This window comes from Fukomys damarensis, unplaced genomic scaffold, assembly GCF_012274545.1.
Source record: "Fukomys damarensis isolate Sample0158 unplaced genomic scaffold, DMR_v1.0_HiC HiC_scaffold_33, whole genome shotgun sequence".
In the NCBI taxonomy this organism is placed as follows: Eukaryota; Metazoa; Chordata; class Mammalia; order Rodentia; family Bathyergidae; genus Fukomys; species Fukomys damarensis.
In genome coordinates, this window is record NW_022900945.1 from 24,936,148 (window position 1) to 24,963,191 (window position 27,044).

General features: G+C 39.6%; 1 protein-coding gene across 3 annotated transcripts in view; it reads right to left on the reverse strand.

Annotated features, from left to right (window-relative positions):
* Positions 1–5,783: 5,783 nt before the first annotated feature.
* Positions 5,784–27,044, reverse strand: part of Tgfbr3 (transforming growth factor beta receptor 3) — a 187,517-nt gene continuing 166,256 nt past the window's right edge. For all 3 annotated transcript variants that reach the window (XM_010644936.3, XM_010644935.3, XM_019210787.2), the window contains exons 15-17: positions 23,427–23,468; positions 20,996–21,103; positions 5,784–9,205 (exon numbers count right to left, since the gene is read on the reverse strand). In XM_010644936.3, coding sequence (XP_010643238.1) covers positions 9,087–9,205; positions 20,996–21,103; positions 23,427–23,468 — 269 coding nt within the window. In that variant the 3' untranslated portion in view covers positions 5,784–9,086. The remainder of the gene's footprint in view (positions 9,206–20,995; positions 21,104–23,426; positions 23,469–27,044) is intronic.

Genomic DNA, 27,044 nt, shown 5'->3' on the forward strand with positions numbered 1-27,044 from the left:
AGTTTTGGAAGTATAGCTATTTTCAATATGTTGATTCTTCCTACCCAGGAGCAAGGGATGTCTTTCCAGTTTCTGATATCCTCTTCAAACTCTTTTTCCAGAGTGTTGTTTTCAGAGTAGAGGGCTTTGATTTCTTTCATAAGGTGGATTCCTAGGTATTGCAATCTTTTGGATGCTATTGTGAAAGGATTATTTGTCCCACTTCTCTCAGTGAGTCCATTTTTCATATACAGGAAAACTATTGATTTTTGTGTGTTGACCTTGTATTCAGCTACTTCCCTGAATTTCGTTATTAAGCCTAGAAGACTTTTGATGGAGTTCTTGGGGTCTTCTAAATAGAGTATCATGTCATCTGTAGATAATGACAATTTGACTTCTTCATTTCCTATCTTTATTCCTTTTATTTCTTTCTCTTGTCTAATCACTATGGCTAATATTTCCAAAACTATATTGAACAGGAGTGGTGATAGTGGACATCCTTCTTGTGTTCCTGATTTTAGTGTGAAGGATTTCAGTTTTAACCATTTAGTATGATATTGGCTGTTGGCTTTCTATAGATGGCTTTTATCAGATTGAGGTAGAGACCATCTATTCCAATTTTCTGTAGGCTTTTTATAATGAATGCATGTTGGTTTTTCTCAAATGCTCTTTCTGCATCTATTGAGATGGTTATATGGGTTTTGCCCTTCGCTCTATTAATACAATGTATACATTTATTGATTTGCGGATATTGAACCATCCCTGCATCCCTGGGATGAATCCCACTTGGTCAGGGTGTATGATCTTAATGATTTCCTGCATTCTGTTTGCTAGTATCTTATTAAAGATTTTTGCATCTACGTTCATTAGTGAGATTGGGCTATAGTTCTCTTTTTCGTTTGGGTTTTTCTCTGCTTTGGGGATCAAGGTGATACTTGCTTCCAGGAATGAATTTGGGAATATTGCTCCCCTTTCAATTTCATTGAAGAGTTTAAACAGTAATGGCAGCAGTTCCTCTCTAAATGTCTCATAGAATTCAGCAGTGAAGCCATCAGGACCCGGACTTTTCTTACTTGGTAAGTTTTTTATTAAGTTTTCAATTTCATTGACTGATATTGGATTGTTTGTTAAACTTTGTTAATTCATACAAATCTAGGAATCTGTCCATTTCTTCTCTATTCATCTTATTGGCATATAGATTCTCAAAGTAGGTATTGATGATCCTCTGGATTTCTGCTGGGTCCATTGTAATTTCACCCTTTTCATTCCTAATTGCCTGGATTTGGGCCTTTTCTTTCCTTTTTTGATAAAGTTGGCTAAGGGTTTGTCAATTTTGTTTATTCTTTCAAAGAACCAACTCTTGGCTTCAGTGATTTTTTTTTTTTTATTGTTCTCTTAGTCACCATTGCATTACTTTCTGCCCTGGTCTTATAATTTCCTCCCTTGTATGAGCTTTGGGTTTGACCTGCTCCTCTTTTTTTTAGAAGTTTGAGGTTCAGTATCAGGTTGTATAATTGAGCTCATTCTCTTTTCCTCATATAAGTATTCACTGCTATGAATTTCCCTCATAAAGACTGCTTTCACTGTGTCCCATAGAGTCCTATATGTTGTACTTTCGCTGTCATTTAATTGTAGGAACTGCTTGATTTCTTCTTTAATTTCCTCTGTGACCCATTGGTTATTCAAAAGTGTGTTGTTAAATTTCCATGTGTTTTTCAATTTCCATATGTTTATGAAATTCTTGTGGTTTCTTTTGCTATTGATCTCCAATTTCATCACACTATGGTCTGATAATATGCAGGGGATAACTTCAGTTCCTTTGCACTTACTTAAACATGTTTTATGGTCTATTTTGGAGAACAATCCATGTGCAACTGAAAAGAATGTGTATTCTGATTTTGTGGGGTGGAACACTGTAAATATCTGTTAAGTTCATTTGTTTAAGAGTTTGATTGAGTTCTAGTATTTCACTGTTTATTTTTTGTCTGGTTGATCTATTTGTGACAGTGGAGTATTAAGGTTTCCCACTATTGTATTAGTGCTTATATGATTTTTCATGTCCATTAGTACTCGTTTTATATAGTTGGGTGCACATGTGTTTGGTGCATGTATATTTATGATTATCTTCTCTTCCTCTTGGATTGTTCCCTTTACAAGGATGTAGTGTCCTTCTTTGTCTCTCTTAATCAGTGTTGGTTTGAAATCCACTTGATCTGCAAAGAGGATAGCTACTCCTGTTGTTTTGTTTTTTTGACCAAGGGGATTCCTGTTACGTGGAGGATTATTTTCTACCCTTTAACTTTCAGTCTATGAGTTTCTTTGTTAAGTGTATTTCTTGTGTTTCTTGCAGCATATTGCTGGATCTTGCTTCTTGACCTATTCTGCCAGTCTACTTCTTTTGATTGGTGAATTGAGACCATTAATATTGATGGTTATAACTAATATGTATTGACATCCTTGTCATGACTTTTTCTTTTTGTCGGATTCTCCCCCTTTACATTTATTTTCTTGTCATGACTGATGGGTTCATTCTGCTGGGCTTCCTGGGGCTGTGATTCTTGTTGTCTTTGCCTAGGATATTGTTTAAGATTTTTGAAGTGTTGGTTTAGTATTCATGAAGTTCCTAAGGTGCTCTTTGTTATGAAAGTATCTTATTTCTCCATCAATTTTGAAAGAGTTTTGCATGGTACATCAATCTGGGTTGGAAGTTGTTTTCCTTTAGAGCTTGAAATATGTCACTCCATGTTCTTCTTGCCTTGCGTGTTTGTGTTGACAAATCTGCTGTGATTCTGATGGGTTTTCCTTTGTACATGATTTGTTTCTTTTCTCTAACTGCTTCCAGAATTTTGTTCTTCTGTTGGGTTTCTGGAATCTTAACTATTGTATGCCCATGTGTAGATTTTTTTTTTTAATCAGGGCTAGTTGGAATCCTATAAGCCTCACTTATATCATCTTCATGCTCTCCTGTTTCTTCACTGACTCCAATCAGTATTCTATTATTCTTTCAATCATCTGGCAACTGCTGGATTGATCTCTCATGGCCCTTTACTATTTTTAAGAGTTTTTTTTTTTCCTTTCCTGGTCACTAATTGCAGTCCTATCTTCTATATCTGGAATTCTGTCCTCACATTTGCTCTTTCTACTGTGTAAACTTTCAATGGAGTTTTTAAGGTCTTGGAAATCTGTTTGCATATGTTTCGTGGATTCCATTTGTTTCCTATGTTTGGATTCCATCATGTTCCTCAGCTCTTCTATTGTTTTATCTATGTCTGCTCTAGATTTGTTAATCATGTCTTACACTATGGGCACAATCTCTGCTGTTATCTGAGAAATTATTTCTGATTTCATTTTTTCCAGGTCCTCTTTCATTGCCAGTTCAGAGAGTCCAGGTGGTTGAGTATCAGACTTCCATCTCATTTCCCTTTGGGATTGCCTTATGTGATCTGGAAGTCTGGTTCTGAGACTTATTTCCCTATCTTTTCATTTCAACAGATGCAGCCTGCTTTGCCTTTGTTGAGGAAATGCTTTGCTCACCCATTGGTCTTCAATTCTCAGCAGGCCACTGAGCAGCCTTTACTCTGCTGCTCCCCAGTACAGCAATTCCTGGGTTTAGAATGGTGATCTTCTATATACCTGAGCTGACCTGTTGTCTGGATGGGATTCTGGCTGGGGCCTGTGCATGCTTGGGATGGTATCTAGGTGTGCCTCTTGCTGGGGCCCATATGTAGCTGTTGTGGGGGGGGGACTTGGCTGGGGGCTGTGTATCTCAGTTCCTGTTGTCTGTGTAGGTTTCTGGGTAGGGTCTTCAGGCACTTAACAGAGGTATCCGGGCAAGCCTCTGGCTGTTGCTTATGCATCTGTGTAGTTGTTTTCCAGGTGGGTCCTTGGCTGTGGCCAATGGTATGGTGAGACTCTGGATGAAGCTTGCATGCCTTGCAGCTCTTTTCTAGGTGGGCTGTGGCTTGGGCAAGTGTGCCTGCACCTTTGTGGTTGGGGTGGGGTGGGGTCCTAGCTGTGTGCACACTTACTGATGGTATGGTGGTACTCTGCAGCTGTCCTGTACCTTCTAATCTAGAGGGAGGTTCATGTTAAGTGAACAAAGTTGTAGTGTGGGTATTGACTCTATTTTAGTAAACAAAATAAGAATCCCTTGACTTATGAACACGTTTCAACACATCTCATTTTGAAAAAAGACTGTTAACATCAGTTCCTCCAGGGAAGCAACTGTAGGGGCTGAGGAAGGTAGTTATGAAGAATATTTTTGTTTTATGTCCTATAATAACCACATTTTATTTTGGCAGCTTAAGCTAGGTTGAGTGTGACACTGATGTGATCAGCACTCACTTTGGAGGATCTAATACAAAGATGTGGCCTTGTGGAAAAAAGCAAGTTATAAATGTTACAACTTCATCTTTTTATTACAGTGCCATGTGCTGATGGATATGAACATCAGGCAATGTCTAGGAACACACTGATTACCAATCATAGAGCTTTGTCTAAAGTAGAGGGGTGTTTTTATTGCTTTGGATTTTTTACACTTATTTTCCACAAATACATAGCAAGCAAGAAAAAAATTTTAATTAGAGGACATAACTGCAAACAGTCTGTGAACACTCTCACCAAAACAGGAACAATAACCCAGCCACATCCACACCAACTCTTGCACCCAATTCTACGCAGTTCATAGACCCTGAGAAACCTTCTGATGGATGGCCTTGGTTTCTGCTCCACGACAAACAAGGAGAGTTTATAGCAGAAATATTAACTGACCTGCCAATTTCTCCCTCGTGTCCTCATAAGGAGAGAACTGGCTCCAGAGTCATTTTGGCACTGAAAGATGGCAGAGCTCATCTATAATGACTTCAACCTCATTTGAGCACAATGTGACTCCAGCTCTTTTTGCTGTCCCTGTTCACTGTGCGGTCTGGTCTGTGGAAGGTGTGAGGAATGGGTGGCTGGCCTTGCTATCAAAGCTCCTAAGATCCTAACTCTCAAAAGAGAAGACAGGGATATGGCAATGTAGAAATATATTCATCATTATAATCTTTGATAGGGAGAGAAGTTTTCATAGTACAGACTCATCTGGCAGGGGTGTGCCCAACAGAACTGAACTCCGGAGAAATGATAGAAGTAGCTGGGATTGCAGGCATAATTCTCATTGGATTTACACTTAAGAAGGTGGACTTTTTTCATCCTGAAGGCAAACTGAGGAATTACATAAAGGGCTCAAGCTGGGAAGTAACATTTGAGTTTTTTAGTTATTAGTTTTGCTGTGTAGCAAAAAAAGAATTGGAGGGAAGCAAGACAGGCAGTTGGTGCAGCAGTTAAGCTATGGAAGCAAATTCTATCAAGGTAATGGCTCTTTGGCAGTGGGTAGCAGCAGTAAATGTGGGAATCAGTCTATGGTTTGAGAGAAAGATATTCTGGAGGTAAAATAACACTTGGATTTATTAATTTGGGTTAGGAAGGCCAAAGAGGCTGCAGTTAGGATCCTAGTTTTTTGCCTGAGGTAACTGGAAGAGGATGGTACCACAGTGAGGTGGGGAATGCTGGAAGCAGCACTGGGGTATTGGGAGGGGATGAAAATAGTGGAGATTAAACGCATGTTGTTTCTTTCTTCATTTCCAGGAGACTGACAGAAGGCCCAGGAATGCACTCCAGGGTGCTCTTTCCCGTGGCTCTGCCCACCCTCCTCTCATAAAAGGGCAGGCAATATAAACAGGAGAGAAAGTGCAAGTCAGACAGAAAAAGTATCAGCTTGAAGGAAGAATTTAATGATGACCAAACAAGATGCATATTAATAATTGATATATATCTTTTTATTATGCACAGATAAAAGACTTAAAACGGTGGTTATCAAGACTATACATCTAAGCATGTTCACAAAGTTTCTGACACATCAAACAAAGGCTACTACAGGGGTGTTCAAACTGGCCACAGGGATTTTCGGGTTACTCTTTCTACCCTCATAGATGATGAAAAACAGCAACAAAATCAGGCTCATTCAGGAAAAACCAGAAGAGAGAAGTATTGTATTTGGAAACTGATAATAGTCCTTTTTAGAAAAACATCTGTCAGTTTCATGAACAACCCCCAGATAAAACAAACAGGAAAAAAACCACATACAGGACTCGCCCAACAAAATGTGTTCTGTTAACATAACCAGCAGTACAGTCATCATTCAAACCATGAGGTAGTTGCAGTACAAAAAGACAGGTGGGTGCACACGCACCCCACATGCACTCACAGTCACACACCCGCCCAGAACACACAGGAAATGGACTTACAATCTTATTACCAGACAAGGAAAAGACCACTTTGTGTTTAGAAAATGCCATAGAAACAGCTTACATAGAAGAAATTTCTGACTTTTTAAAATACAGAGTAACAGCTGATGAACGCTACACAGTGAAAAGCTAAAGGTGTTACACAGATAATCTGTGGTGGAGTTTGGAGCATTTCAACAATAGCGTCAGTATCAACAAAACAAAATGGGCTCTGTGGATTATGGATGTACGGCAGAAATAATATTAGGCTTTGCTGATGGAATATAACGACAGTTTTAAAGGAACTTGCAGAACATGTTATAAAAGTAGAGCTTGTACTTTGTATAAAAGCTGTAAAGGATGAAGCAATCAGCAGGGCTGTAACAAGAAGCTAGGGAAACGCCCTATTCATTCTCCAATATCGGATTAGGTTTTGTCAATATGAATTTCTCTATCTCAATAGTACTTCTGACAATAAGACCCCCCCCAAAAAATAAAAACTGTTCTTTTTCTTTTCTCTTTTAAAAAATCTTTTGGTTTGCATGTATAAATTTGTAAATTAATTTAAGATTATTTATAAAATCATTGGCACTGTAGGAACTCTCTCAAATATACATTTAAATATATTACAGAACTTTTTCACTCTACCCATCTAAGAAATGCATCTTTTAATATCTCCTTGTAGCTAATTTTCTTTTTAAAAGATGGAAAGGATTTTTTAAAGCAAAGAACTGATCAAAGAATTCACAGTAATTGAAATTAAACATTTCATATGGAGTAACTTAAATTTATCTAAAACACTTAAATATATCTTTATACACAAATTTTTGTAGTAAAATATAGCTATAAGTGACTTAAAGACTCTAGTCTTCTTTGAAGACATCTTTAAACTTTTTTATACATAGAATATGCTAAAACAATACATTCTGCAGAAGGTTAGGCAAAGCGCATTATTTTCAAACACAGCTAGCGTAATCTAGGCCCTCTGCTCTGATATGATACCCTTATGTTAAAAAATTAAAGGAAAACATTTTTCTGGTCACATGTTATCCTCACATGTATTTGAAAATCTAAAAAATGTTCACTATTATCAATGTAGATGGCCCGGAGATCTCAGCTGCTAAGTAGTCTGCTTTGGTTAAAATTATCCATTTGAATGTCTACATCTATCCAGTCATCTCCATGTCCATCTCCTCGCCTTGTAGACACTGCCTTAAGGTTCTCAGCTTCACCCATATTTCCTGTGTAAGGTTCCATTCACAGAGGACCAAGCACAACTGCCTCAAAGGCAGTGGAAGTGGGTCATGAACGTTTTAGGGCAGAATCTAACTTGTGCTACGGATGGAATGCTAAATTGTTGCGGGGATAGGGAAACAGAAGTCTACGTAATTTGCAATGTCCGCAGTAAATGACCTGGCACGGCAATTCCCCTCTGGTATCCTTTTTGACATATGGGTATCACTGAGCATATTTTAGCTGCGACGTGGCATCATATTATCCCATTTAATGAAATTCATTGCAGATCCTTTTGAGTTTGGATATATTTAAGACAAGAGAACAAAAGCAAACAAAATGAGTGCACTTTTCCCCTGCTCAGCAGTGTCCTGGCAGAACTGGTGACACTATTCAGATAACCAAGAATCCGACAGGATCTGCCAGGCATTTGTATCTCCTAAGGGTCTGCTTTTCACACAAGGGCTTATGAGAATGGTTAATGCGTCCTGAATGGAAATGCTCATTCTACCAAATATTACTTAAATATAAGTTTCAACTTGGGAAGCAGCAGATATTTTCAAAATGGAAATGGATTTTTTCATCTTTTTTGTTTTTTAAGGATGAGCTCTTGCTAAGTTGCCTAGGCTGGCCTGGAACTTGTGAACCTCCTGCCTGGGTAAGTAGCTGCTATTATAGACAAGTGCCACTGCACCTGGCTCAATTTCTTTTTTCTTCAACTGAGGAAATGAATGTGCCAGATGAGATATTATATACTTGTCTTTTCATACTTGTATACATATATCACTTTACAAATTTCTCCTCAACTTTACAACTGAATTAATTCTGTCCCCAATGTAGACATTAACTTATCCCAACAAAATGAATACAAATCTGCAGTTCCAGACCTTGGCCATTTTCAATTTCTACATGCCTGTAAGAAGGACAAAATTTGCATTAAGACATGTCTTTAGTCAGTGTGTGTTGAGTGGGGGGAAGAGAAGAAGCTGACAAGGTAATCAGCACTGGTTTTGGCCCAGGGAACAAGAAAGGAATGTTGTCTTGACATGTGGCAGGCTGCAGTCCTGAGGGCAGCAACCAGCAGGCCACATATCAGATCCCACAGTATGGCCAGTTAAGCGTAGGTATCCAGACGGAGTGCAGATCAGGCATTGAGGAGCACTGAGAAAGCCTAGAAGCATTTCTTTTGTTTTTAAATCTTGGTTCAAATGTAAAAGACTCTTTGGCCACATCTCATTGGGCCTACTGTCTAGCTGTGACCCTCTGACCATCTTGAGTGCAGGTAAAACTCAGGGCCCCAAATTATTGATGTTCTCACCTGGACAAAGCAGCATTTTAAAAACTGGCATGTGTTTCACATTGAAAACCCCCCAGCCTGGGGGTGCTGGTGGATAAGGCCACCATCTTAGCTTTTCCACATGAACTATAGTGTGTTGCAGAGATCCAGGGGTCACATTTCTATTGGCCATGAGTGGTGAATGTAACAGGTAATCTTTACACTGAAATCCACTCTCTCTACAAGGGAACCCAAATCAAGCCTTCCGAATCTGGACACATGGCATCAGCATCAGGCCCTGCCTTTGGCAGTGAAGGCCAGGTTTGGCGTGGCTAGGCTGTGCTGCTGCTGGAGCAGGGTGTGCTCTGTGTGCTTCCGATGCTGTGAGCTGCACTGCTGTTTTCTGAGGCCGGTGGAGAGGTGGGGACTTGTTGCCTTCCTGCTGTCTCTCCTGCGGTTAATTTTAAAAAAGAAGAAAACAAAATAGGTTTTATGTACACTGCAACACAGGACATTATCTTTGCTTTGCCATTTTATCCAATCCTTTTCACAACTGTGGGTAGGAAGCAGCTATCCCAGGTCTCTGCCCACTGTTAAGGCTTTTCTGTTTATTGATGTTTTGTTTTCAAATTCTTGTGCATAGGGCAAGGAGGAGGGTTTCTCAGTAGACTAACAGGCAGTAACAGTAGCTAAGGGCTCTGACAGTTGATGACAAATTCCCTGGATTTAGGGGCCTACAAGTGCCCTCCCTTTATTTTCCCCCTATGGTACTGTGCAATGAACCCAAGCCTCCCCACTGGGCTATATTCCAGGCAACTTTTCCCAAATTGTTTGTTGTTGTTGTTGTTTTACCAGACAGCTTGCTAAATTGCAAAGTGGCCCAGGCTAGGCTCAAACTCATGATCCTCCTGCTTCACCTACAAACTTTGAAGATACTACCAATATCTGGATTATGTGAACCAACAGACAGTGTTCAGAAAATACTATGCATCTTCTCTCATAAAGATATTGTAGAGTTTGGAGGGTGCCTTAGAGTTTTGTTTTTTTTTTTTTGGTTTTTTTGTTTGTTTGTTTTTTTTCTCATTGCTGAGACAAAATACCAGATACCCAAAGTTAAAAAGGAGGAAAGGTCTATATGGCTCACAGTTTGTGGGGGTTTCAGTTCATAGTTGGCTGGCTCCAAAGCACGGTGGCAAGGCAGAGAGGCCTCATGGAGGACAAATAGTTCATGGTAGGCAGAAAGAAGGCAGCAAACGCAGCAAGTGATGGCCTAGGCCTATTTCTGTCCCTTATATTCTATCCAGGCTACACCCCTTTAGGGAGGGTATCACTCACACCCAGGGTGGGCCTTCCCATTATCCACACCCAGAACTATGTCATACCAATCTGTGAACTAATTTAGTAATCACACATCCTTAATCCCAGCACCACAGACTTAATCCCAGCATCATACACTCTAGATCCAGCCACCCCTGAAAAGCCTCACCTCTGACCACATGAGGTTTTGGGCGGATATCTAGATACAAGCCATAAAAGAGGATGAGCATTTAAATTATAATAGATCCTTGGCAGCTTGGGGAACTTTTTCTTTTTTGTTTTAGTACTAAGGGTCCAACCCAGGGCCTTGGGCATTTGTAAGCATTGTAAGCAGGCACTCTGCCAGAAACTACACCCGCAACCCCCAGGGCCTTTTTCCAAATGGTTTGTTTAAAACTGGGCTGGTAAAGTCTGGATATGGCCCTAGCTACAACAGAGACCCTCATGTGCCAAACATACAACCTACTTGAACAGGGACTAGGAAAGGGCTGCTGTGGGAAAAACCTTTTGTGGAAGGGGTTTAGCTTAGCACATCGAAACTGCAGGGGTTGCTAGCAAGCAGCCGGCTTTTACACTGAAGCTCACTATGAATGCAATGTGAGTATCTCCTAACACATTAAGCATCCCACTTTTCATTACACACCCCACTGCATTTCAGCTAAACCCATTCTTTGTGCCAAATGTGCAGTACTGCGGAGAGGGAGGAAACCTCAGGTCACACACATGGTTTGCATTTAGCAGTGCAAAAGGCCCTGGAGTTAGTTCTCTGCAGCAAAAGTGGCCTCAGTGCAATCCTCAAAAAAGGGCTATAGGTAGGGAAATATAATGAGGTCTCTAAAGTGAAAAACACTGCAATTTCTTTGAAAACTCAGAGCATAAACTTCTTATAAGCAGTGTCCCCCCCTCCCATGTAGGAAGCCCCAAAGGACCAGGTTTGTTTATAAATGAGCCTCCTCTTTCCTGTCATGCTGAAATGCACATCTATCAGCCAGAGATAAGCAACCTCCTTTCTGTTTCATAAAAACAAAACACACAGGCAAAGCTTCTGCCCTCAAGTACAGGAACTTCAGCCTGTTACTTCCATTCCTTTACAGGAGGCCCCTCCAAAGCTTCTGCCAAAAGAGCAGTTCTGCAAAATGTAGAACCAGCTTGTGCCCCTGGGTCTGGTTACAGCTTTCTCCATCACCCCTTTTGTGAACTAGAGCTCCAAACACTTTGATATCAATTTTAGAGCATTTATATACTTGTTATATATCTGGCCCTTGTATTTCCTCTAATTACCTTTTCTTCTGGGATTGGTGAGATGGAGAGGGAAAGGGGTCAATGCTCCCGAGAAGCAAAGAAGCACTATTTTTATGCTTCTCTTTGGACATCTATATTTTGAACCTCCCCCTACTCTTCCTGTGTGTATGGAATTAAGCACAAGACGTGTGCCTCAATGGCAGTAACTTTCTGCCAAAACTTTACCTTCCCCAGAGTGGGAACATTTCTAGAAGGGGATCAAATCTCTTTTGCTTCTTTTAAGTGCTGGGGATCAAACACACATACTCTACTACCGACAAATACACCCAAACCCCATCACACATACACACTCCAAAGACCGTAGCAACTCTCAATATATCTTTTAAAAATTCAGCCCCTTTACAACTCACATTTTGATCCACACTCAGCCGGACTGTCATATCATCAATTAAAAGGACTAATGTGACTATACATGAACTGCTTTTTAAAAATGTATTTTTCCACTTAAAGGACTCATCAGAAAAGCCACAAGTAAGCCAACTCTTTCCCTTTTGGTTTGGCTGGGATTCATATGCCCAGGCTGACAGTACCTCAAGCAGGTTGGCTCACCTTCTCTAGTGACAGGGAGCAAGCCTCTCTCCAGAACATGACACGTACTGGGGTCACACCCAGGAAGAGTGCCAGAACCATGCCCTGCCCAGGAAGTCTGAATATTTGCTTTCAAATGTCTATTTGCTAAATATAATTTGTTGCCACATCATTTTCATTTAATCAGCGCCCATTAAAAAGAGATCTTTCAACTTCCAGAGTTTTGGAAACCCTTGGTCATGGTAAGGAAACACTCTATTCAAAGTAAACCCCAAAGAAAACAAACCAAGAAACCCCTACACTTAACACTGCAGGATGTTTCACCCAGGCGGACAAGTCACATTAGCCTAATATTCTATTGACTTTGATCCAATAATGTCAAGGACACTCTGTTTGGAAATGCTGAAGTCCCTTCAGTGTAGACTATCCCTTTTACCTCTGGCTATTTTCACATATAATATATAAGATGTCTCAGTATTTCCAAATTAAAAAAAAAAAAACTTTTACTTTTTGGAATAATTAAGAAAAGGATTTTTCACTGTCAGATGCAAGCACTACAGAAATACTCATCATGAAGAAGCAAGTTTAATGGGTCAGTGCTTCCTCCTACAGAGCCAACAGAGTTCCCTGGATTTCTGAAATGGGTCCTTCTTCATCACAGTGGTGTGGGCTTCTTGCAGCACCACTTTTCTCTAAAATACTCCCTGGGCAACAAAGCCAGGCCACTTCTGGAGGAGATAAGCAGGGGGAACTTTGTGACTAAGCAGAGTAGGCCCAGTTAACAAATGGAAGAAATTCAAGGGAGGATCCTTCCTGACAAATATCAAACTCAGCCAATAGAGTCAATATGTTCAGGTTTACTTTGCTCCTCAAATCTCAAACCACCTTGTGGGAAGGATGATTTGGGGAGGAGGGCAAGTGAGCAGGGAAAAGAGGCATTTGTACTGGGCTACTCTGGAGGAGGGAGAGGTGATGGTGGTTGTGCTAAAGATGACAACACCAAGGATTAATCATACCCACCTCACTTAGCCTGTGGCTGAGCCCAGATGGTGCCAGAGATGTTTTAAGAAACAGGAAAATATATTTCTTAATGGAAAATCTGTTTTATTTCTTTAGCCTGGGATAGTGTTGCCCAGATCTAAATTTCTGCCACTTCTTACCTACTTTCAATTGGGTTTTTATCTCTTAAGACTTTCACAATGGCAGGTTTTAAGGAAGAAACTACCTGTGTAAAATTTAAGGAACATGGAAAGGCTCCCTGAGGAAAGAATGGGCGGGGGCCACAAAAATGCAAAAGACAAATGAGAAGAATCTAGACTAATCCAAAGGAGTCTGTTCACAAATATTGCCCATGAGGATTATTACAAAGAGGATCAGACAGCTGTTTTTCTTCTCTCTGGAGGGCAGAACATAAGAAAATGTGTTTAAATGGCAGGGACAGAGATATAATTGAGATGGAAAAGAACTTGCTGGTTAGGAGGAGTGGTTATAAAGGAAATTTATGGACTCCCTTCTTCAGAGATATTTGCACACAGGATTGAAAACCATATGCTTTGGGGGATTTTGATTTTTATATTCCTTGATGCCAGAAAGAAAAAGATAGACTCAGGTAGGCCTATGTGTTGGTTGCGGTTTTGTACCAATTAACATGGGTTTCTTGATATCCTAACTCCCATAAGCACAGTAAACTAAGCTATCTTCAGTTTAGTGATGTCTTTAGTCACTTTTATCATTTCCAATAATGGTTCTTCTCCCCTCTCTAAGCTAAAAGAACCTTCTTTTGAAGGCAAAACTCTCCAGGAGGAGTAGGTGAGATTTTGTGATTAAATTCCGGGTCAAAGAATAAACTTTGAAGGTGGGAATTAAAAACTTTCAAAATGTCCTGTGTAGTGCTGCAGAATGGCAACCTTGTTTACCTGCCTTTGGTTTTCTTTGTCTAACTTTAGCTTTCTGCTGTGACCCCTAAAGAGAATGCACTTAAAGAATAAGAGAAAGAGAGGAAGAGGAAATCGGAAGATTAGGTGGAGAAGAAAGGCCATACATACCTTTATACCTCTGGGCATGGGCTACTGTCATAAACTGGACTTGAAGCAAACCTTTTAGAGCTTTCAGTGATATGAGCAGGGTGTACTTATGGTACTTCCTGAGACAGGTACATCAACCAAATTTCCCTTCATTAAATAGGAGAAGATCCCTACATTTCACGGGGTCCTTAAGAGTGAGATGCTTAAATAAGAAATACATAGGAAGAGTAGGAAGAGCGTTTTGAACTTCAAGGTCCTATGCAAATGTAAGATATTTAAGCCTGCTCAGACGTGTGAACAGAAACAAATTAAGGGTAGATGAAACACTATGTTTTAAAGAGCAAAACAAAATGTGGAGGTTTTGAATTAGGAACGCCTGCTCAATCCCTCAAAATTTGTATTCTACAAGTCTTCACTGAACACACTATGTTCATTGTAGAAGCCAAGCTTATATCTAAAGTCCACCTGAGTCAAGTGAATGCTTTTAAATTAGGAGCATCTCAGGAGGTCCGAGGTCTCACCAAGTCCCCAGCCTAGCCCTGATGAAAAGGGAAAGAGCATGAAGCTAGCCTAAGGTTTGACTGAGGTACCTAAAAGAGAGGCAGAAGGAGGAGGTGGAGCAGATGGAAACTTCTGTGACTGTAAAAAAGGCAGGACTTGCTCACTTTTCACTCAAATACCATCTTTTTTTATAGGACAGTTAGACACAGAGGGTTAAGAGTGCTCAGCCTTCCTAGGTCTGGCCCTGTACCTTCTTTCCCAATATTCACAACCCCTCCTTGAGCTTCTGGAAATTCATATTCTTCCCCTTTCTTCTCAGCTTTTTACAAGAAACTTCATTCTTTAAAAACAAAACAAACAAAACACTTTCTCCTGCTCCAGTGAGACTCATCTTGCCAGCTCTCCATCCTTCTGACAAAATTCACCGAATTGCTTTCCTAATAGCTGACACGTGCCCACATTTCAGTTGCTACTTGAACCACTATTTACACCCATTTGGTCATTCTCTTCCTCCCAATATCTGCGAGCTTACAAGTGCAAGGCCTCTGTCATTCACTACCATGCTACCAGTGCCCAGAAGACTGGCATTTTATAAATACTCCAAAAAAAATATCAATAAATGAATACATAAGAGAACAAACATGAATTTTAGCAATACTAAAAACGGGCAAAAAATCTAATACAGTGGTACCTCAGTTTATAAACTTAATTTGTTTTATGATTTTGGGGAAGATGGCTGTTTATGTCTGTGTGGAGAAGAGGGCTATAATCATGTTTGTCATCTGATACAGACTTTGCAAACAAAAGCAAAATTTTGCTGGATACTTCTGTTTGTGAACCAAATTGTTTGCAAACAGAAGCATTCATGAACTGAGGTACACATTAAGCTAAAGGTTTATTATCTGACACGCAAAAAGAAGATAAAAAATACTGACGCTACATGACCTTCAAATTTGTGATGTAGGACAGGAAGAGAACAGAAACTCTACGAGGAGAAAGCAGGGTTCCAGTTGTGACTGCTGTAACTATGGCTCCAAGCAGCTGCATCAGTTCCCTGGGCCTGTTCCCCACTATGTAAGAAGGAAACAGACCAGTAACTTCCCAAAGACCTACTTTAAGTCACTGACAAAAAGTTAAGGGCAAGACTTAGTGTAGAGACAGTGCTTTCTATGCACAATGACACACAGACTTGCACTCCCTCCCTAGATCTCACCAGAATGACAGTAAATGGATTTGCAAAAGGCACAGATCCACAAAAGCAAAGGTAATAGAACTGAAGACAACAGGAATAAAATACTAGAAGCTGGTGAGGAAATGGGTGGATGGCAACTGACCTAGCAGACTCACGAGAGTCAAAACCCAAGCCGACAGTGGGAAAAGTTGAGAAACAAGCAATTTATATCACAGAGTCCCCCAAAGTCAGGAAATGGTGACACCAGGAACCTCGGGAGAAGAGAGTAAATAGAGGCCAAAAGCAGCAGAGCTGGCCAAGTGCCGATGGAAGAAGCAGTAAGATTTCTCAAAACCTTCTCTCTCACTCCACTATGCTGGGACCCTCACCAGTGGAATACAGAATCTTACTCCTTGAAGAGGGTAAGGCCCAGGATTTCGATAATGACCAGCACCAGGCAGTCTCAGAGGCGAAGAAAATCACACTCACAAAGGGGCACTAAGTAAACATCTACCGTTTTGGGCTCCACTGGGCTTCCTTTGCTCAGCCTGACAACAGCTGAAGCAGGATGGCCTTGTCGCTAGTGGCAGTGAACAAATCTGTCTCCTCAGGAACATAATTTGCATGTGATTATTCACATTCAGTCCAGGTGCCAATACTATGCTCTACCCAGGAAGCCTGAATATTTGCTTTCTGATGTCTATTTGCCAAATATAATTTGTTGCCATGTAAGTTTACTTTAATCAGTGCCCATTATAAAGGTCTCCAAACAGCCAGGATTACACCTTCCAGGGAGGACGAAGAAAAACTTATTGTATGAAAACTCTGAGAGAAAAGTTCCAAGGAGATGACATTAGGAGCTCATCAACAGAAAGGCCTGTCAGACACCCTAGGGAAGTTCACAGTCCTACCCACAAGCAGAGAATCTCCTCATTCTTAAATAATCCTATGTTTAGGATAATCCTCAGATAGATAAGATACTGCACCTAAGAGACAAGAACAGAACATTTTTGTAAGAAAAGAAATTCATTGGAAAAAAATGTTTTTGGAATTTAAAATTTTTGAAACAGTACTAAAATCTCAACAGATAACTGAAAGATAAAGATGAAGAAATTTCCCATAAAGTAAAGAAAGCAGAGAGATGCAACATAGAAAAGAAAGGAAAAATCAGAGGACCAGTCAAGTTCAACTTTCAAGTAAAATGATTTCTAGAATAAGAGAGTATAGGGATGAGAAAAAGAATGAATTCTAAAATATCTCAGCACTAAAGGACATGAGTTTCTAGACAGAAAGGGCAGCATGATGTATGAAAGTACACATAAGTCAAGAGTTATTACTGTAAAATGTGTTCCAGAAAGAAGAAAACAGGTCACATATCAAGGGGATTAGCCTTGAGCTTCCCACCAGTAATCCTCCAAGCTAGAAGACAAGAAGGACTGCTTTCAATATTCTGAAGGAAAATTATTTAGAGTCAGGCATTCTACACCTTGCCAGACTATCTGCAAAGTATTTCTGTAACATGGGAATATTTTCAAACAGTCCAGACATAAAAAAAATATTTCCTTTCTAAGTTTTAAAACAAGAAGAAGGAAGGCATGGGGTACAGGACACAGGACCCTGCAACTCAAAAGTGAAGAGAACCCCTAGAATAATGATGGAAGAAAAAACAGAGGACAAGAGCGTCCAACTTAGATGGGACTAGTTCAGATAGGAGCAGGTTGGGAAGACTCCGGGAAAGGATTACTAAAGAAAAGGAATCAATCAGTAACAAAACCCAGTGTGTCTGAATATATTAAGAGGAAATTAAGACAACCAGTAGAGTCAGCAGATACTTAATGATAAATACATAGAAAACTAACTACTGGGAGGGAGGAGAGCAGAGAAAGACTATTAATTCCTGGGAAAATTAAAAGACACAGAAATAATGATGTTACCTGTTAAATTGTGATTAGCCTTTAGGTAATCATAATATAATTAAACAGTAAATATGAATATTAATCAAAATTTCAGTATAATTCTACTGGGATGGTATGGGAAGAGGACAAGAAGGGAATGAATGCATGATTAGGGTACAGGGGTGAAGGAGAGGTAAACCTTAATTTCCCATAGGAGAGGGTCAATGAAAAGGTCCTAAACTGAAAAATCAAGAGGCAACGATATTTTCATGTTTTTTAGAAATACAGATTAACAGCCAAAAAAATCAGCTAAGAGTAAAAAGATTGTTATCTAGAGAGAGAGGAAGAGGAGGAGAGGACGCAGGCAGGGTCTGAGTTTTTTCATAACAAATCTCGTAGAACTATTTCAGACCTCTGAACTATGTGCATGTACTATTTTGATGAAGCTAAAAAGGTTTTCTAAAAAAAAAAAAAAAAAAGAGCTTTTGTCCTCAACAAAACAACAGATACAATTTTGCATTGGGCTTTAGGGACTTTCATGGGGGACTATGGGTTAGGGACCCCCTAAACTAGCAAGGCTCTCCAGCACCATAAAAGTTTCTATGGCTCCAAGTAGCAACATTCTATTTCCAACCACACTTTCTCTCCGCACCATCTTGGGAGAAACATGTTTTCCTGACAGAATTAATATTGCCACACAGAGGTATCTTATTGCCCCCAGAGTTTGTATTATAAAGTTGGGTCTCCACCATTTTTTTTTTTTTTTCAACACAAGTTCCAGGTATGTAAGTGGATAGTCACAATCTGAATATGTAACCTGGTTGTGTGCTGAGTGCTGTAGACAGAGTGGAAAACATGACCAAAGGGAAAGCAAAGCCATCCAAATGAAGGCCTGCTCATGACACATGTGCAGATGCTGCCTGGACCCCCACATACAATATGTAAGGTCTGAGTTCTATGACTCAGCTTACTGTGGAAATTGAATGGACTGAGCCAGCTTTTGAGTTCTCATTCTCATCACTCCCCCTGGCCACTGCATTAAGACCTTCTCTACTGAGCTAAAATTCTGACAGGCTGACCCAGGTGAAAAACCATGGGGGAGGGGTTCTGGAAAGAAACTATCATTTGGTTCTGAAATAAGCCTTTTGCATTCCTGTATGACCCTGGTACTCCTGATGAGCAGTCTGTAAAATGAACCAGAGCCTACAGCTTTGAAAAAAAATAATTTTTCTTTGAGACAGGGTCTCACTAAGTAGTTGAGACTGACCTGGAACTTACTATGTAGTCCAGGCTGGTCTCGAACTCATAGCGATCCTCCAGCCTCAGCCACCTGAGTACCGGGATTACAGGCATGCGCCACCATGCCCGGCTATTAAAAAATAATTTTTGAAGCTGTAAGTGATACCAGCAGATTTTAAACCCAAATGATTGCATCTATAAACCTTTTATTTCTGAACTCACATATTTTGTTAGAAAGCATCATTGGATGGGGTTTGGCTTTTCTTTTATCTATTTACAAACTTATTTCTGTCTTAACAATACTAAAACTCCTTCTGAAGCCTCAGTGAAGGACAGCAGGGTCTATAACAACTCTCTAAACTCAGCAAGCAGCAATACAGGCTATAAACCAAGCTTTGCTTTTTATCAGGTTTGTGTGCTTGGCTGTAGACAAGAGTCTAGGGTCTTAAGGGGTGGGGGTTCAGTAGAGTGTGATCCCACAGTGGGTGCTATTTGGCTGCCCTACATCCTGCCTAGACCCAAGATTAGCTGTGACTGAGGCCAGTGAGGGGCTGCACAGACACATGGACAGCTTCTATGGGGTGACTACCCTCATATAAAATCCTTGGGGCTACTCAGTCTTGGAATACTATCAAGTTCATTCTCAACAGACAGCAGAGGCTGCCAGTAGTTCTAGAACCTCTCAGCCACACAGGAGGTGGGAAAAGTTTTGAAGAACTGTTAGTTTGAGATCTGAATATGTCAGTATTTCTGAGATTAAAATTACTTACATTATAAATTCTACTCCGCTAAAAGCTGTCCCTTCTGGTCCTATAAACTTGCTCATGAGGGAGCATACTCCTAAACTGATTCATAGATGTTTATATAATACTGAGAATCATTACACTTAAGAGTCTTATTTTCTCCCTCTCATATGAAACATACTTCAAAGGTTGCCTAATAGGAACAACAATCCGAGGACTTGAAGCTCCACTATTAAACTCTGCTAAACTTTTGCCAAGATGTTAGCTTTGAATCGGATGAATTTCCTATGCCAGACACAAGAGTTTGCTCCTCTTTTTCTGTCATAGATACTTTATATAGTATCTGAAGTAAAAATTCGTGAAAAAGAGCCTGAGATTTTTAACTAATAGAGGATGTCTGGGTCATGAATTTTTTTTTTTTTCGTCTCTCAACAATTTGAGGTTTCGTCTAGCAATCAAGAGAATTAAGATAACATGCCCCAAGATGTCTCTCAGTGGCTCTCTTGTCTTTAAATTGGTCATCCTTGCAGGTGGGCTAGTTGAATGGCTCAAGGTGAAGCAAAAGATCGTAGCATTCATTGGTTCAATGAAGAATGAATGAAGTTCTAAACACAGGCTAGACCTGCCCCTACCTTACCTCTCACTGAGCAATGTACCAGAGTTTGCCCAGGTTTGCATGGTACACTGCAACTATCCATGAACAAACAGAGGTGGCTAGTTTTCTAGACTGACTTAAATTGCATGCTCTTCTTTCCCAGAGAAATTCAGAAGAAACCAACAGAAGGCAATCCACAGGTTCCTTTCCCACCAAACCATCCCCACCCGCACTGGTCCTGTATTCTATCCTGTGTCAGAACAGGCTCTCAGTTCTGGCCTGTGTGTTTCAATGTTGGGGATTTTCTGGGATTGGGGAGGGAGGGTGGGTGTCAGGGCACATCACAATTTTAGGGCTTGGGGGAATACAGCTTTAAAAATGCTTTGTTGCATTTCTTCAATTCATGAAAATATGTTTTGAAATTTTAAATAGCTATGTAGAAAGACATTAGAGTTTTAAGTTTATTAAAGGGTTGAGAAATTCTGGTTTAAGTCACTGATTAGGAACTCTGATGGACAGGGCTCAACTCTGTGCAGATGTGGTACTATTCTCTGGGCTTTGTTTTTCACTTCCTACACATTTCTACATCTATTCTGTGATCTTTAGCTTTGAATAAATGGATTATATTTCCAATTTATCAACATTAATTTTTTTTACACTTCAATGACAAAATAGCTTCTTTAGAAGCCAAATGTTACCACAATCAGCACTACAATGGACATAGTTTTTGCTTCTCTTCTACCAGGACTTAAAGCAAATTGCATTTTTATAAAATGTAGTTTATGCCAAACACATACATGTGAAAATAGTGGGAATGAACTTTTTTCTCTCTGTCACTCATTTATCCAACAAAACACCGAGTGTCTGTCTACTGTATGGCAAGCACACAGGACATGCACCGAGCAATAGTGAACTGTCCTACTAACCTGTGTGGGAATAGATGTACCACAAGGCTCCTGTCAAGAGTGCTCCGATCACAAATGCTGCGAACGCAATGCCCATCACAGTCAGGGTGTCCAGACCATGGAAAATTGCTATAAAAGAGGGAAACGAATATGTATATCCTAAGTTAGTCTGCATCATACATAGCAATTTTATATTTATTTTACAAGCCCTGTCATAAAAGCTGAGCACTGGCTAATAAAAATTGAAACTATAATAAGAGTTCCAATAAAATGCACTGCATTTTGTTACTTGCAAATTTTTGGGCAAAGGAAAAATGATCAGGTTTCCAAATATTCTCATTTTGCAACTTATTTTGAACAACAAACTAATTTTACAAATCAGATTTGCAAATTCTGTAAAACCTTAAACCTGTGGTATCTGTGTTCCAATCTGAGGCCCTACTATTTGAATGGAGGGTACCCTGAAAATCCACAGGTTCGATGTTTAAGACACAGCGAATTTCCATTGCCCAAATTTGATTGCTTTTTCATTGAATGCTTCCAACAATGAAAAATATGGCACAGAAAATATATACAATAAATACACGATTTTTCTTAACAAAGGGGGTGAAAATATAAGAGTAAGAATAAACTATTCCTATGCATTATAACATTTTACTGATGAAACCCTCAATCTTGACAACTATGCAGCAAAAGCTTTTTAACACTTTCTTAACTATGATCTTTCTGTGTGGAACAGAAATTACTTCTCAGTGGACAGTGACATCAGTCTCATGGTCAGCAAAACATATATAGGATCAATTATTCAACCATCTGGCAAATATTTTTATATGTGAAATTAATTCTAGACCACAGAAATAGGGTATTTCCTTTCATTTAAGAGAACTATCTTTGAGTCACTAATAAAAAGTTGTAATCAGTTTCTAAAGGAGACAGAGTTTTGGTGGAATAAAAATTCAAGTTCTCTTTTTTTAAATACAAACTGAAGGTATAAGATCTCCCCACTATTTAAGTACTATCTGTACATTCCACTCATCAGAATCAACTCCAGATGATCTCTCTATAAATCAAATATTTTTGCTTTTCAGTTCACATCAATCTAAAAAGTTCAGCTGTAGACAAACATGACCCTTGAGCAGCCCCAGCACTCCAGAAGGCTGGGGGAAGGTATATCATAGTGGAGAAAGGAATGATCCAAACTCCCATTTCTGGTCACCACTCTTCAACCCCTGTGCCCTTTATTGTGTTCATTCAAGTTCTGAAAAACAAGGATTGCTTTATCTACTGGAGGCATAAAGTATATAAAATAAGATTGTAAAATGGATGAGGATCCCCTAAGGAATAAGAACTGGGTAGGGATACAAGCATTTAACCCAGTCATTAAGACAGATATTAAAAGACAACTTGACTTTTCATGCCTACAGATGAAAAGACAGAATATGATTACAATTTTTGAGTGAAAAAATTTTAAAATTCCAAAAACAGAAATGTCACTTACGAAAATCAGATAAGGTATGGGAGAATGTGTATCACATGGGTCTCTCTGAGATCATGATACTGTTCCATTATCTTATTAAAACAATCTACTTGAGGGAATGGTGTTTAAACGGCTTGATACAAAGGCACTCTCCAGACTGACTGCTACGTGTATGTGACGGGGTCATTCCCGTAGACTTATCTTGGGAATCTCAGAGAAGGAAGAGAAGAAGCACAGATTCTTCTAACAAGGTCAACTTATTTAGAAGAACTCTGGGTGGGCAGCCAGAAAGCCAGGGTGGAATCCTGACTTGTGCCAATGATAACCAAGGGCAAACTCACTAAAATATTTTTTAACAGTTTGTTCTGTACAAAATGATGAAATTGTGAACAGAATTTTCAACTCTTTCTGTAGTAACTGGTATTGTGTATTATTATTATTATTTTATTTTTATTTTTTTGAAGGCCATCTCTGAAAAAAAACAAAAACCAGAAAAACAAACAATAGACCCCTTGGACTAGAGATAGTCTTGAATAAAGTGCAGCTACTTCCCTTCAAACTACTTCCCTGAGCAGGTAAGTACTGGTGCCACCACTTAAAGTAAGCCACAGGCACAACTGCACGTTAATGCTTTTGGATCACAATAGATATAAGCACGTGAATAACAAACTAATCTCTCTTAACAGTTTACCATGTTTCCATTTGTGCCACATGTGCCACATGTGCCACATATGCCAGTGAGTTAACAAATATTGATTTTTAAAATGTCAAATATGGAAATGAAAAAAGAAAGAGGAGGTATGAAGAAAGGACAGAGGAAAGGAAAAAAGAAAACTGAAAAAAAAATAGAGGGAAAGAGAATGAGAGCAGAAGTCTCCTTATCAAAACTCAAAAGTCTGCCAAATGTTCAGTAACCAACTCATTCTTATAAAAGCCCAGGAGGCTTTATTTTGAAAGCGTTGCATAAAGACTTACGTGGAGGAACTGGATTTGATTCCTTAATGCTTGGAACTTTTTCTGAAACAAAAGCATAAATCATAATGTGTTCCATGAGGAAACCAAGATTTAAGCAAAGGGTCATTAAAATTTCAGAAGTTGCCATTTTATATTTGTTAATAAATACATATCAGAGTTTGTTAATACATTTGTGAAGGCACAGTCAATAATCCTCTTTAGAAGTCAAAACTGTAACATGAGTTACCCAGAAACTTTAGGCACTGTACTTTGTTAACGATTGATTCTAGAGGCTTTCCAATTTGAAGGGAGTTTGAAAGTAAGCATCTGAACTTGGGGAATTTGAGTCTGCGTATGTGTGTATCTCTATATTAATTACAAAGGGACCTGATGCCTTTAATGTCATGCTTCTCTGATGTAGTCACAATACTATTCTACTTTTTTTTCCCCTCATTGAGTTTATTGGTACATTTTAGGTATACAGTACAGTCACATTCATTATTGGGATCTTGTACCTTTACATGACAGGGCTTGGTTCTCATTTTTTTCCCCTATCACTGCCCTCCCTTCACCTCCTCCTCCCCTCCCCATTTACAAACACTTTATGTCCATTTTTTCATTTTCTCATATTTTCTCTTTTCCCTTATTAACTTTCCCCTACCCTTCTCACTTTCCCTACACCTTTAGCCCCTTTCTTCCTATTTGACGTTGTCAATTATATCATTAGGATCTTATTTATGTAGTTATAGTTTATTCACACCAGAAAAACTATTCAGTATTTACACATGTGTAACTTATTTATTTCACTTAAAGAGTATATCCTCAATATGTATCCATTTTCCTAAGAATGACTCTAATTTCTCATGCTTCATGGCTGAGTAATAGTCCATTTTATAGAAAAACCACATCTTCTTTATCCAGTTCTATTCTACTTTTAAAATATTCTGCTGAGAATTTACACATTTTGTATCTTTATTCTTCTGTCCTTTGAATGCTACTGTCCTATAGCTCAGCTGTTTCATTACTCATCTTCATTACTAAAGGTATTCACTACTACCAGCCCCTCTCCAAACACTTCCTTCTTCACATCCTACAGTGAATTTTCTATAGTCCAGAGATGATCTTGTATTGCTCCAGTTCAGCTCCTTCATGACTCCTGGGAAAATCCAAACTGTTCAGCATCAGATACAAAGAATTCCCTGCCTGCTTTCCCGAGGGGCGCTTTACCCACGCTGGCCTCCTCAAACTTAAGCTCCCCAAGATGCCCATCATGCTCCACATCATCACCTTCTTCCCCTAGGCCTGCTTTGTTGGCATGTTTGCTGGGAGCCCTCCCAGCTCCAGCCACTCCCAGCAGGGCTGGTCTCCCCGACCCACTTCATTTCACCCCTCTTCTGTTACACTGGTGTCATTATTATATACTAATTTGCGGTATTGGCTTGGAAAGGTCTAGTTCTTACTCATTTATGTGTTTTTGTGATAGGAGGAAACAAGACTATTAAAATGCTTGTATACCTCAGTATTTCTAGAATGCTTCATGTTCATAAAAAGTTACTCACCAAGATTTCATTTGGGGTCCACCCCAGTGTTGTGAGGGAGACACAGAAAGAATTTTTATCATTATTTTACAAATGAGCAGCCTGAGACTCCGATATCCTATGACTAGCCCAAGGTCACAGCTGGAAAACATCAGGGCAGGGAATGAACCAGAATTCCAGACTCCTGCCTCACCGGCTTAGTGACTGAGAGTGTCATTCTGTCCTTAGCCTGGGAGCACCGACTAAGTTACTGCTTGTGCACAATTATTACTATCCTTAGCAGTGAACAAGGCACAGACCAGGGACCAGGACAATATGGCCCACAAGATAAGAATAGATTTTACATTTTGAAATAATTTCTTAAAAATCAAAAGAAGACTTTTTTTTTTTAAAGACAGACAGGATCTTACTCTCTAATTCAAGATGGCTTTAAACTCACTAGATAACCCTGGCTAGCATCTAACTCATGGCAATCCACCTGCTCAGCCTCCTGAGTGAGGGCTAGGATTACAGGTATGTGCCGCCAGGCCTGGCCTGGGAAGACTATTTCTTAACATACATGAATGTTTGTATGAAATTCAAATTCAATGCAAAATGAAGTTCAACATGGTCGCAGCTACAATGAACGTTTTGCCTATGGCTTTCATTCTAAAACAGCAAAACTGAGCAGTTGAGAGAGGAACTATTATGTGCTGCCAATTATGTTCAGCTCTTTCTACAAAGAACACCCTTCTTTTTAGAGTTTAAAAGTAGTATGTGTTTAGTGCCCCTTTTTAACATCTCCACTTGCACTTCCTAAAGAAGGAACACACAGCTTATGCTGAAATCTATGGTGTAGCAAAAAGAACTTGTGAAAATTTGACCAAAAGCAGCAGCATGCTGATGTTTATAAAAAAATAAAGAAGTTCAACAGGGTGAAAGGAGAGAGGATTGTTTGTGAAACACATACTCCCTACACTAACCACAAAATAAAATTCTCCTGGGAGTTTGGTCCCATCAGCCTTATTGGGAGCAATAACCATGGTGATACCTCACATTTTCACACTTGTATAGTGTTTTACCAATTGACAAAAACCCTTCACTTAATATTCTCATTGCAAACTCCTCAAGCCCTATGCAGTAGGGGGGTCTCCAACCACAAAATTCACCCACTTTCAAGACATAGTAGTTGGATTGACTGAACTAAGTCCAAAGGCATTTAAAGGTCTCAGTAGTGTGCATCATGCGAGAAGTATACACACTTCTGGGAAGAGTTCCATCCAATCGACCGCCTGTGGTTAAACTTTGTCACTCAGAATCCCCAAGTGGTTTAAAAATGATGATTCTTCCCTAAGGAGACTTTATATGTGAGAATTTAGGTTTTATAGCAAGGGCTGTGTGATGGATGGCACTGTTTTAAAATTCTTAATGGACTTGTGATCTAATCTTCTCTCCCCACCCCAGATAGGGGCCTCCTCAGAGAGCTAAACGGAGCAGTTGTTTCTCCTGGGTGAAGTTCCTTCATGATTGTGCATAAACAGTAACAAGCACAGACTCCAAATCTGAAGTTAAAAGATATTATCTTCTAATATTTTATCCCTAAATCCCCTAACCCCTGAGTCTAACAAAAATGGTTTCATCTCCACCAGAACCCTATAATTGAGTTGGCATGCTGAAAGGAAAAGAGTGGATGTAACAATATTTACTTTGGGTTAAAGGATATGATTGTAAGAAAGGGATCCTAGATATTGCTGCAAAGAGAATTTTAATAGACTTCTCTGTAGAAAGAATAAGGTATAATCAACATTCTGAATTAAGTCTTTTCGTAAACTCCAAGCAAATTTTGGTCTACCTCTACAACCAAAATTTCCTTCTTCAGATCGTTAGGCATGGTTTTCATAAATGGTATATTCCTGGGGTTATGCATGAGTAACCAACCACAGCTTTTGGCCTACAGTTTTCAGTTCAGTTCTAAACACCACAGGCCTGAGCAAGCCTAAAGGGAAACAAGGCGTCAAACTGGTACCACATCTACTGACATTTGGCGAAGGGGAGGACAGGGAGAGAAAGGCTTTTGAAGACTCCGGCGACTTTGTGTAGGCCCCACTTAAGGTACATTTTT